This window comes from Sturnira hondurensis, unplaced genomic scaffold (genome assembly GCF_014824575.4).
Source record: "Sturnira hondurensis isolate 20B ecotype Veracruz unplaced genomic scaffold, ASM1482457v3 Scaffold0025484, whole genome shotgun sequence".
Classification (NCBI taxonomy): domain Eukaryota; kingdom Metazoa; phylum Chordata; class Mammalia; order Chiroptera; family Phyllostomidae; genus Sturnira; species Sturnira hondurensis.
The window spans coordinates 1028346-1041267 of NW_028098115.1; the positions used below are offsets into that span (position 1 = coordinate 1028346).

The 12922-nt window shown below is 48.7% G+C and overlaps 1 protein-coding gene across 1 annotated transcript; it reads right to left on the bottom strand.

The window, feature by feature from the left end:
• Positions 1–4788: 4788 nt before the first annotated feature.
• On the bottom strand, positions 4789–10139 carry SALL2 (spalt like transcription factor 2). The gene is made up of 2 exons (XM_037039762.1): positions 9806–10139; positions 4789–9404 (listed from the first exon to the last, which is right to left on the bottom strand). The coding sequence occupies exons 1-2, from the start codon at positions 9870–9872 to the stop codon at positions 6424–6426; spliced, it is 3048 nt and encodes a 1015-aa protein (XP_036895657.1). The 5' UTR covers positions 9873–10139; the 3' UTR covers positions 4789–6423.
• Positions 10140–12922: the final 2783 nt, after the last annotated feature.

The window sequence follows — 12922 nt, forward strand, 5'->3', positions numbered from 1 at the left end:
CCTCATGACCAGTTTTCTGCTCCTTTCTTATCCAATCTTAGCCTATATACAGCCCTAAGCACTGCAGAGAGGAAGGAACCTCATCTAGACCTCTTCAAGTCCAGAGTGTAAGCCTAGTTATGAGCAGATGAATGCTGCATATACTACATTTCTTAACTTTTCCTCACATCTGCTGTGGTAGACTTTCCCAAGTTAGCCACAATGCCTCCAATCCCACATGTCCTTCTGCAGTGTAACTTTATCACTCTTCCTGTTAATAGGTAAAGCTCATTTCCTCTCCTCTTCAATCTGAGATGGCTTTCTGGACCAACTTTGGCCAACAGAATGTGACAGATTGAGTTTCAGAGCTTAGGCCTTACGAGGCCTTGTAGCTTCTGCTTTTGTCTTTTTAGAGACATGGGCCTTCATGGATGTCCCGTTATCCTGATAGATAAACCATTTGGAGAGAGAGAGAGAGAGAGAGAAAAGGGATCCTAGAATTGAAAGACCTTGAAGGGAAGGAGATGATGGGAGGATGAATCTATGAAGAAGGCTCCAACATTCCAGACATTCAGCTGAGGGGCCAGAAGTAAGGCCAACTTGGATCCTCCAGCCCAAATCACTGCTGCCCAGGTGAGCTCAGCTCTCACCATGTGGAACTTAAGACAAACCATCCTAGCTGAGGCCTGCTGAAATCCATGGAATTATAGCAAATAATTATTAAGACCCTAAGTTTTGGGATGTTTTTTTTTTTTTTAGATTTTATTTATTTATTTATTTTAAGAGGGGAAGGAGAGATGGAGAGAAACATCAATGTATGGTTGCCTTTTTGTGCATCCCCTGCTGGTAGTTAGCCTGCAAGGAACTGCAAGGAACCGGTTTGCAACCCAGGCATGTGCCCTGACTGGGAATCGAACCGCGATCGTCTGGTTCACAGGCCTGCGCTCAATCCACTGAGCTAAGCCAGCCAGGGCCGTTTTGGGATGGTTTGTTACATAGCAATGAATTACTGAAACCAGCAGTACTAAGTAAAGGCTCTTTGGCCAAATGGGTATTTTTCCTAAGTTTTTGTTCTCAATTTTTTATTTTATGATCCAAAGCAAAATGTTCACTAGGGTTAGGGTTAATGTTCACTAATTCAATGTTATTGAATTAGACATTAGAAAAGCCAAGAAAGGACATGTAAAGGAAAGTCAAACTTGGGCCTAATTGAGAGTAACACCAGTGAAATGTTTTGGAAATCAGGAGACAGATGTTTCTTGGTTTACAGAGAAGTTCTGGGGATGGTAACCAGAGTGCAAGAAGCAGGGGTTTGTGTGAGATGAAAATGTGTCAGGCCCTGACTGGGATGGTTCAGTAGATTAATCACCTGCCTGTGCATTTGAAGGTTGCTGGTTCAATTCCCAGTCAGGGCATATGCCTGGGTTGCAGGCCAGGTTCCCAGTTGGAGGCCTGTGAGAGGCAACCGATATCTCTCACACACTGATGTTTCCCTCTCTTTCTCCCTCCCTTCCCCTCTCTTAAAAAAAAATCTTAAAAAAAAAAAGAAAAGAAAATGGGTCAGTAGATTATAGGCCATTCTAGGGGTGACAAAAGTTGAAATCTCTGAGAAGCAGATGCTGAGACAGAATGAGTCCAAGTGTTATTGGGGAATAACAGTTGTAAAAAAGGGGTGGGGAGTAAAATTGGACAGGGAGAGCTATCAAACTATGATGAAGACCTGACAAAGTCTCTGCCACCCAATGGGGAGTTGCTGAAAAAAAATTGTTCATTAGAGTCCCATGTTCTATGGGAATGGCTAGGCCCTTGTACCACTCACCACCTTGTTCTGACACTGGCCAGAGATCGGTGAGGAGTGGGACAGTTGGAAGCTGTCAGCTAACTACGCTTTTTGTAGGCAGGTAGCCATTTTATTCCTGAAGGGATGCCTCTGAAGCAGCACATCACCATGTCTGCCAAAGGAGACTCAGCTCAGTGAACCAAAGGGTCACTGGTTCAATTCCCATCAGGACACAAGCCTCAGTTGTGGGGCCAGGTCCCCAATAAGGGATGTGTGAGAGGCAACCACACACTGTTTTTTCTCCTTCCCTTCTTCCATCTCTCTATATAAAATCTTTAAGAGAGAAACATCAATGTGCAGTTGCCTCTCACACGCCCCCTACTGGGGACCTGGACCACAACCCAGGCATGTGCCCTGACTAGGAATAGTACCAGCAACCTTTTGGTTCACAAGGCAGCACTCAGTCCCTGAGCCACACCAGCTAGGGTGCTTGTAGAGGTTCTTAAATGGTCACTGCATTGGTCCTTAGGTTCTTGTAAGTGTTTAGTTGGTATATTATAAAGTGGTTATTATGAAAGATAAATTCTAGAGAACTGTATGCCCTCCCACCCTTCCCTTTCCACCGAGTTGATTTATTTCCCTCTGGGAACTCACAGGCCAGTTTGTCTATTACAGTATTTACTACCACCATGTAAAAATGTTTACATTTCTCCTCTTCCTAGCCTGAGCTTTCATAGGTGTATCTTGACTTTTGTACCTACTCAAAACTTGGTCTCTGAAATAAATTCTCAGAAATAACTGAATGAATAAGCAAAGAAACTGTCTCACGTTTGTGATGTTTTTTATCCATCCAGTTTGAATTCTACCCACCGTTTATTTCATGTAGTGTTTTGTGAGCTGCATTTATTTACACAATTATTCCAGCAGGTTAGAATTAATTCATCTCCCAAAAAGATGACTAAATGATTTAGAGTGAGAAATGCCCTGGGGGTTGTGGCTCAGTGGTTTGGAGTGTCGTCTTGCAGACCGAAAGGTCAGATTTGATCCCCTGTGGAGGCACACACCTAGGTTGTAGGCTCAACCCCCCAGTCATGGCACATATAGGAGGCAACCAATTGTTTTCCTTTCTATAAGCAATGAAAATATGCCCTTGGCTGAGGATTTTTTTAAAAGTGATAAGGGAGAATGCAGTAAGGGAAACTAAAGGTAAAGAAAGAAAAGATGGAAAAGAAAAAGGAAGGGAAGGAAGAAATTTAAAGTGGAGAAAAGAAAAGTAATAAAAGCTGTCAGGTAAGAGAGGTCTATGAAAGAAAAAGCAGGATAGGGAGGAAAAATAATAGAAAGGAAACAGAAAGAGGGGGGTGAAAAGTTAGACTCAGTGCTGACCTGCCCAAGGAAGCACACATCAGCTGCAGCCTCACTGACAGCTGTTATCATAATGAAAACTGGCGTCTAAAGAGAGGGCAAGTCTAGTTTAATTAGTTAAATGGCATTATCTACATCCAATAGGAGTAAGGAAGGTAAAGAAAATGACAAGGATTGGTGACCCATCTCCTTCCATCAGGCTAACAGATAAAACAGATTTATAAAGCTTTGCCAGGAATTAGAGAGACAGGAGCTATTTTTTCACCAAATCAAGTTCCTGAGATTCCCATCTGTTCCTATTCATCAGGGGGGCATTTTTAGTTTATTTTTTTAATCCTCACCTGAGGACATTTTATCATTGCTTTTTAGAGACAGAGGAAGGGAGAGAAAAAGAGAGAAATATCAATTGGCTGCCTCCTGAAACGGGGTTGTACATGCCCGAATGGGGATTGAACCCACAACTTACACAGCACACTGACAGGGAATCAACCCTGCAACCCTTGTTACAGGACAAAGCTCCAAAACAGCCACACCAGTCAGGGCTCATCAGTACCTTTTAAAAGGGCCTGTACTGTTCTGGTAGGGGCAACTAGAATCAAACATCATTCTTTACCTTGAACAAGCCAAGAACAGGTTGACTTACCTCCTCCCTTCCGTCTTCTACCCAGCCTTGTCAGGAGTCCTTAATGATGTGGCAGGAAGCCAGCACCGCCTCTGACCACAGGTGGTAGCACTAAGACTGTGATTCTGTCAACTTGAGTTCTCATCCAACTCTGCCACTAACTGGTCGAGTGACTTTGGGCAAATCATTTTACCAGTTCCACCTCTTTAGCACTAAGATTTAGTGATATTGTAGTCTTAGGGAAAAAAGTCTGGAGCATCTTTTCTTTTTCAATATTTTATTTATTTATTTTTAGAGAGAGGGGAAGGGAAGAAGAAAGAGTGGGAGAGAAACATCCATGTGTGGTTGCCTCCCATGTGTCCCCTACTGGGGACCTGGCCCACAACCCAGGCCGGTGCCCTGGCCGGGAATCGAACCAGCAACCCTTTGCTCCACAGGCCCACCCTCAATTCACTGAGCCACACCAGCCAGGGCTGGAGCATCTTTTCTTTATGAAATTACAGTTTTGGAGTCAAATCTGAACCTTCCCACCCCCAATGCACTTCCTCTAAGAATCCTCCTTTATTGTTTGTAAAAATTATTAGGGTTGAATTACTCTATGTTTATTATATCAGATCTCAAGGATAATACAGATTAATTCATCTTGATTCTGCAGATTAGCTGGTGTCAGCCAGGCTGTCCTGAAGTTGAGGAAAAACTGATAAACAGCTCCCAACCTTTAAACAAAACAAAACAAGATACCCCCCCAAAAAATAAAACACAAAAGCGTGGTGGTGGAAAGTTCTAGGCAAAGAGAAAACCTAAGCAATAACTACGTAGTGGGCAAATTCCCTATCTTGTGAGAATACAACGTCCATTTCCAAAGGGAAATTACATCACTGGAGGTTGTTTTAAAACAAGGCCGACTAAATTAAATATTTTAACACCATATGTTCAGCTTTTGGCAGGCCATGTAGGTGGGAAGGGAATTTCAATGTTAGGGAGTGCTGTATCACACCCCAGCTGGCTATTTAGTCATAAAATAAGGAGAAACACACAAATATTTGGTTAAAACACCTTTAATGAAAAGGGAAAGACACTAACATCTCCCTTGTCTGCTCTTCACATTTTACTATGTTAGGAAGCTCTGACGCCTATACCTTCTGAGAAGAAGCCATTATTCAAGTCAGTTACTAGCAGAACCAATACTTTCTCCTCCTCAGAACTGTTCCAAATGATCCTATGTTAAGAGTAAATACTACATCTCATTATAAGACAGAGGCAGGGAGGACATCACCTAGAGCTCATCTCCTAAAGTCTGGGATGACTCTAAGGCCCAGACAGTAGCAAAGACATAAGCCCTGGTCCATGGACAAGCAAAATGGGGAGGAAATGGGCCTTGAGAGAGAAAGATGGGAAAAATACAAGGGGCCAGGGAATAAAGGAGGGAGTTATCTAAAACTAAAAGCACACTAGTGCTAGGAAATCTCCCATGGTCTGTGGTGCACTGCTGCACACTAAGTCACTATTAGTCCAAAAGAACATTCATGAGATCCACTCAATCAAGAATTCGAGGTCCGCTCCCTTACATCACGTCCCTTTCTTAATCACTCAGGTTCCCAGTATAAAGCCTCATACTTTAGCAACACTCAACTGTCCATCATTACTTCAACTACCCTCACCAACAGTGCTTGTTAAAGATATGAACTAACTTCGCAGTTTGCAAAACATTCCACAGAAGACCTCTTGGCAAGAGATACACTTGTTTCCTAAGTTTGAAAGGGAATGATGAAGGAATATGGGAAGCCGGAGATGTCTTGGCAAATCCACCTTTGCCTTAATGTGATTATCAAGGAGCTTACTGGCAAGAGTCTTCCCTTCACTTCTCCCTACCCCCTAGGACTGAGTTACAGATACAGATATTGCTGCAGCATCATTGCTAGCACCTTGTGGAGAGGGGGAAGGAGAAGGAATATAGTTTGCTACTTCTATAAGCTGCTCAGGCACTGCCTTGGATGCAGGAGGCTGCAATAACAGGGATCTTTTTCCCTTAGCCCCTCTGGATTCCTCTGCTGGAGGCTCATTCCCAGCCGCAGTTCTTAGGCTGAACAGCCCTGGCGGTGCCAGGTAGTGGAGGTGGAGCTGAAACTTCCAAGCTTGGTGGGAAAGCCGTGCACCGTTATGTTCAGCTTTTTGACAGGAAAGCCGTGCACTGGTTCCAGAATGACAAGGGACTCGCACTCACCACCTGGGCAGGAATGTCTTGGGATAAGAACTCACCAGAGAGGAGTGGCATTGGGCCCTCCAGGCGCAGCAGCCAGCCCCTTTGGGCTGTGCTGTAATTCCAAATGTGGGTGTTCCAATGCACTTGCCAGAGGGATAGGACGAGGAAAGGAAGAGAGGGGAGAAGTCACCCCAGGGGTGCTGGAGAGGGTTTCCCTTGGGAATGTGAAAACTAGAGAATCTATTTTCCTCAGGAACAATGAATGGAGAAGAAAAATTCCTCACAGGGCCACCCCCGCTTGAGCACAACAATGTCTAAGTTCAGAGACTAAAGAAAAACCACTTAGGACGTATCATGTAAGAACTCAAAGAAAAAGACAAATAAGGGCTCATAAAATCTTGGAGGTCCTGTTCTACAAAGCTGTTTCTGCAACCTAGGTCAAAGGGCAGCAAGTATTTTAAAAAAAAAACAGGTCTATGGGATTGTAGGGTCATCTTTTCGGGGAAAAGGGGAGAGCCCTGGGGAAGTGATAGAGGGTGAACAGCCTGGGACCAACGAAAGAGCAGCAATATTCTGAGGGCCATGAGGGGCAAAGGGCTGTACCTGGTGGTGAGCCAGCAGCATATGCTTCTTGAGAGTAGCCCGCTCGAGAAAGCCCTGCCTACAGAAAACACAAGTGAGGAGGGGCCCCTCCTTGGGGTGTGTCTTCTGATGCTCCTCCAGAGCTGCCTGGGTGGGAAAGGTCTGGCCACACACCTCACAGGCCTTTCTGCTACTGCTCTCCCCTGGCTCCTTTCTCATCACTTCCTGTATGCTCAATTCCTCCACCAAGGTGGTGCTGCTGCCTTCTCCTTCGAGGGTGAATGCTGATGTTGGGCTCGAGGTCCTCTCTGGTTTGCCCCCCTCTTCAGTGCCTCCTGCAACATCACTGCCTCCCTGCTCCATTGGCTGTGTTTGATCCAGGCTGCCTGACGATGGTGGTGGTGGTGGTGGTGGTGGTAGTGGTGGTGGGGGTGGCAGAGAAGGAGGTTGAATCACTTTCTCATTACTGTCCAGCTCCTTCCCAGCTGTGGCTGCTGCCACTACCATCCCCACTTCCTCTTCTGCCCCGGATGCCTCTTCAGAATCACCTCGCACTGATATTGCTTTCTCGCCTCCACTCTCTGAGCCTCTCCCTGCCAGAGAATCTTCATCAGTTACATCTTCCTCTTCTTCTTCATCCTCCTCATCCTCTTCAGACAACTCCTCTTCTGGGGACGGCTGCTGGGATGGCTGTTGGGGGAAGCTCCCTGCTCCAGAGACTGTAGATTGCTCAGAGCCATTCTCCTGGGCAGCTCCCCCACCTTCAGGGAGCGTGGTACTGCCGTTGGGGATCTGGCCCCCCAGGTGCATCCGAACATGCTGCTGCAGAGAAACTGCATTGGTGAACTTCTTCTGGCAGATGGGGCAGGAGTTCTGGGCCCGAGCAGCTGGACTGGCCTTGTGGCCCACGAAATGTGCACGCAGATTGCCCCGGGTGGAAAAAGCTCTGCCACACACTTTGCATTTGAAGGGCCGCTCGCCTCCATGCTGACCATAATGCAGGCGCAGTGCTCGAGGACAGCTCAGCACCCGGAGGCAGATGACACACTGGTTAGGTCCAGATGAAGCTGAAGCTGAAGCTGCAGGGGCAGAGGTGGTGGCGACTCCTGAGGAAGTAGAGGCCACTGCGACGGTTCCCTGTCGGTCAATCTTTTCTACTAGTTGCTGCAGCTTTGAAGTCTCAGAGGGTGAGGCGCCCAAGGGCTCTAACACATAGGGGAAGGGGAAGCTCCCTGTGGACTTAAAGTGGTTAGTAAGCAGTGCCCAGCTGGGAAGTGAAGTCACCAACTTACTTAGCTGCATGCGAGTTGCTGTGCCACTTTCTGTCACCCCTGCGATGGCAGAGGCCTCAGTTCCTGGAGGAGTATTTTCATCAGCTTTACTCTTTGGCTCTACTGCTTTCATGAGCACAAACTTATTAAAAGCAGGGAGGGCAGGAGCCGCAGCTGTGCCTGCACCAGTGGAGAGCAGCGTCAGGCTCTCTGTGGCACTGAGTGCTGTGGTGGAGGCCACCAGAGGCTTACGTTCCACACCCCCACCTGGCATGGTGGCCTCCTCCTCAGCCTTCTCTGGTGGCACAGACATACCATAGGGCAGGCCGCTGCTGGTGATGACGTAGTCTAGGTGCTCTGGCACTGGGTGAGGGTTCATCTGCACGTGCGGGTACTTCTCACGATGCCGGTGAAAATGCACTTTGAGGTTGCCACGGGTGGTAAAGCGGTTGCCACAGACATTACACTTATAGGGCCTCTCACCTGTGTGTGAACGCAGGTGGATCTGTAGGGCGCTGTCACTGCCAAATACTTTGGCACAAAAGCGGCATTTGTGCCGTCCACCGGGTTTCTCCAAGGGACCCATCACTTCCCCATAACTCAGTTCACCGCTTCCGTTCTTTGGCTTTAAGAGCCCTGGGGAGGCAGTAGCCTCTAGGCCTCGGGCTGCCCCAAGACACTGTGCTGCCAGCAGTCCCGTGGTGCCTGGAAATGCCAGATGAGGTGAGGAGATAAGCTGATCTGTGTTGCCTGGCAGGGCTGGGGAAGGGGCAGGTGTGGGTTTGTGGCTTCTCGCAACCCCTCCAGCAGAAAAAGGGTGCTGTGACCCTAGTGGATGATAAAGGTGGAAAAAAGCCTGCTTGGGCGTGTCTGCCCCTGCAGAGGATGAGGTGGACGAGGAAGAAGGTGCCAATGTCTTCCCAGTTTGGACAGGCTTGATGGGGCTGAAGAGGGGAAGCAGGGGCTTGGTGGAGGAGGCAGTCCCTGTCCCAGGTAATTCTGATGGACTGGCAGAGGGGCCTACCGTTTGGCCTAAAGAGCCAAGCAGTAGTACCTGCCTGCAGATTTGCTCAGTCATCTGCATCTGATGGATCTGGCGCTGCTGCAGCACCCGGAGCTCTTCCAAGATCAGAGGGATGTTCAAGTGGCCGCTGCCTACACCTGGGGGTGGAGGTGGAGGAGGAGGAGGAGGTGGGGGTGCAGGGGTGGATTCTGGAGGTAATGGGGTTGCTCCCAGCTTGGGACTAGCCAAGATCAGGCCCCCTCCTCCCCCAGCTGCTGTACCTGTGGCAGCGACCAGGAAGTGCCCTGCAGACTCCTCTCCTCTCCGCTCTGTGCCCCAGGTGGGATCTGTGGGCACTGAGGACCCAGAATCTGAAGGGTTGCTGTGCTCTGCCTCCATGACCTGTGGACTATTGTGGCTCTCAGGCCGGGGCTCAGAAGAGGTCGACGAGTTGTTGGGATTCTCCTGGCCCCCAATTATCACCATTACAGGGGGTTCGGTAGAACATGCATTCTGGTGAGCAAGGAATTCAGTTGGGTCAGTGAATTGTGCGCAGCACTTGGCACAGACTTGGGGGTGGTCCTCCTCGCTAGCATCACCTGAGGACAAGAAGAGAAAAAAGCGTGGGTGGTGCGGCTGGAATGGGTATGGAGGCTCTAATTAACTATGCGCCCAGTAACTGCGAGTTGGGGGTGGGGAGATGAGCTCACCATCAGGCCATGCAAAAGGCTAGAAGTCAGTCTTGACCCTCCTGGGCACTAGAATCCCCGCACGGGGGTGTGGGGGGCACGTGTAAGCTTCTGCCCTCCCCTGTCCAATCCTCCCTTTACCCCCCTCGACCAACCCGGCGCAAGCCACCTGCGAACGCAAGGAATGGGTTGTGAGGACATGAAGAAGGGTCTATGCAGAGAAACGTGCATTTGATCCCGTCCACCGAAAGCTCCCCTCCCCCAGCGTGTCCCTTCCACCCCATCGCTGCCCAGGCCGGGCCCTACCGCACCTCCAAGCTCCGCTGGCTCCCCGCAGGGACCCCTGAGAAGAGAGCTTCTCCCAGCTTCCTGCGCCATGGTGTTAGGGGAGGTGGAGGGCCGGGTGGAGTGGGAGACAAAAGGGATGGGGGGTGGGGGAGGTGGCGGTGGCCGCTGGGGCTGCGGCAGCCACTGCACCCAGTGGCCCAGACTGCAGAGATGGAGATCGGTGAAGGCAGCGGGGGCAGGGAGCTGGGGAGAAGGGGGAGGGGAGCAAGGCAGTGCAGAGGTGGGAGGAGCAGGAGCGAGAGAACTGGGAGAGGGGAGATGGGGTGGAGCTGCCGGGGAGGAGAGTTTGTGGGGAGGGACTGCTGGTGAGGCTGGCGGGAGGTGGCAGAGGAGCAGGCGGGAGCGGAGGTGGGTGTGTGGGGGCGGGAACTGGAGCCCTGGAGTGTTTCCGGAGGCCCAGGAACAGGTGTTGTGGGTCGTGATGGGGGTCCACCTTTCCTTGCCCTCTGCCAGCTCCCCCCCATCTCCAGATGTCTTTGCCCAGGCCTGCCCCCTCCCCCCAGCAAGCTCAAGGGGGCACAGTGGGAAACACAACCCTGTTCAATGGAGCAAAGCGATAGGCTTCTCCTATTTTTCTTTGCATAAAGGATCCGCTGAGCCTGGAAAACATGGACTCCAGAGAGGGTGGTCTGGTCTCAGAGGAGACTCTGAGGCCAGAGCAGAGCGGGGAAACTGGGACATCCTCCCATCACCAACACACCCACCCCCAAACACCCCAAGTTTTGCCCTGTCTTCCTCACCTCCATTACCACCCTACCCTCGCCTCCCTCCACAAAATAAATGTCTTAGGGTGGGAGGCTGCAGATAGAATTTTCAAGGAAGTCATTCCAGGACTCCTGGCTTACAACACTAAGCCGATTCACACCCTGCCCCTTCTGCAGAATAGTAGCTGAATGCAAGTTGCTCCACAGATCACCCACCTTACACATAACTTACAAAGTTCGTGCTCATTGAAGGAGCCATCTCCTCACTGAACCATCTTCTCTACCCTTCTTCCTTCACCGTCCTTCTCCTGCAATCACACTGTTGCTATTCAGGACAATTGGTGTTGGAGAGATGCTGGCCTACTGAGGCCCACCTAGCTCTAACTTCCGGGCGGGGGGGTGGGGGGCGGCGGGTGGAGCTCCTCCTGAAACAATGCCGCAGCGGCTGCCAGGCGGGCAGCTTCTCAGTGTTTAAAGCCCCTTTCAGCTCCACCCATGTTTGAATGCCCTAGAAATGACAACACCTGTTCCCTGCCACAGAGGCTACCTCCCGGCCTCCTACTCAGAGAAACACAAGTAGGGACGAAATACCTCCTTGATCCGGTACTCTGCATTCTCTTTCTACCTTGAGTCTTAATGGAGTTCCCACTTCCTGAAAGAATTTATGGCACTTCGAAGAGGTGACTGCAAGTTTTTAGTTTTGTGGTTGCCTGAGCACCAGTAAACCCATGTTGTTCTAATCCCAGTTCTATTCTTGCCTGACTGGTAAATTGAGGCATGGTGCTCAGTCGCTCCGCACTGTACCATCATTTCCCTTTTTGTAAAGTGGTAATATTGTAGCTATGCTATCTCCCTCAGGAAAGTATCATGGGGACAAAAACTTGAGAAACTCTTAGTATTTACATAGGGACTTTAAGATTTGGAGGAAGTCCCAAATATTATGGATTAGAGAATGTATATTGTCAGTGGCAAAACGATGTAACTGAAATACACATATACTAAAATTAGATCTGATTGTCATGTTGCTTATTAATAATTAATTTCAGAGGTAAGCTGTTGGCTAATATCATTGGCGTATGTCAAGGATAGGGAGTCTTTTTTGGAAGGAGCTGAAACAATCTTTTCAGCTACCTATTTTTCAAAAGAAATTTTGCTATCCCCCCCTTTTTTTAAGAGAGGGGAAGGGAGGGCAAAAGAGAGGGAGAGAAACACTAATGTGTGATTGCCACTTGCACGCCTCCTACTGGGAACCTGGCCCACATCCCAGGCATGTGCCCTGACTGGGAATTGAACCAGCGATACTTTGGTTCACAGGCTGGCACTCAATCCACTGAACCACATCAGCCAGGGCTGCTATCTTTTAAAATTGAAAACACCTCACTGAATTATGTTTTCAGACATTAGATAATCATAAGGATTGTAATGTTGGAAATGATGGCTCTGAAAAAGATGAGCTAAGTGCTTCCCAGCCTGACGTTTACAGTGAGGGAATGGGAAGGTCTATTGCAATTACCGCAAGTCACAGGTTAGTCCAATGTTGTTTATTTTTACACATAAGGAAATTGAAGCTTGGAGAGATTAAGTGACTTTTTCAAGTCCACATGGTAATTCAGTGAAGGGAGCATTCAGAGGTTTGACTCCCGCCCTGTGCTTTCTGAAGCACAGCAACATTGTGTGGCTTCCCTAATGCTGCAGAAAGGGCCCTGTGCGGCTCATACCTGCCATTTGCTCTCTGGCCTCAGTAAGGGCGAGGGAGTCAGGTGGAAGCTTTCTACTGAGCATTTGTTAATTAGCATTGAACATTTGATATCAAGTTGCTGTTTTGTCAGCTCTTCTGACAAGAAAAGAAATCCTTTTCTTTTCATCTTCTCCTGGGAAACACTGTCCCCTTTCTTGCTCTTTAATGAAACTTGCTTTCTGATGCGTAATTTGATCTGCACTCTTCTTTAAGGTAAATTTAGTCCCTGGTGAAAGGTGACGGATCAACAGCCACCTGTAAGAGGAATCCTCTATTTCTCAGCACTTTGCACTCACCACCTATCTTGAAAAGGGGAGCAGGATTCTTAGGCAGACACGAATGAAGTCAGAAAAACTGGAATAAACTAAGCTGGTAATGGTGTCTAGATAGCAGATAAGGTGCAGTAAGCTATTCTGGGTCACATGTAAAATCTGGGATGGATGAAGCCCTAAGACCTGGACATGATGGTTTCAATCTATAAAGAGATGAAATGATAAGGGAAAGGGAAACTAGGTGGCTCTCTAAACCTGGTGGCCCATCAAACTGCTACTTTTGGTTAGGGAGAGAAGGCTGGGGAGAAAAAAGAGAAAAACAGGTGGGTAAAGTGCTCAGCAGAGTGGTCTAATTGCAGAGTGGTT

Bases quoted from the DNA above. Each gene is read 5' to 3' on its own strand.
- SALL2 (XM_037039762.1), bottom strand. From the start codon at position 9,872: ATGGCGCAGGAAGCTGGGAGAAGCTCTCTTCTCAGGGGTCCCTGCGGG. The intron at 9,405-9,805 runs GTGCGGTAGGGC...TCTTGTCCTCAG, and splicing joins GGAGCCAGCGGAGCTTGGAG to GTGATGCTAGCGAGGAGGAC.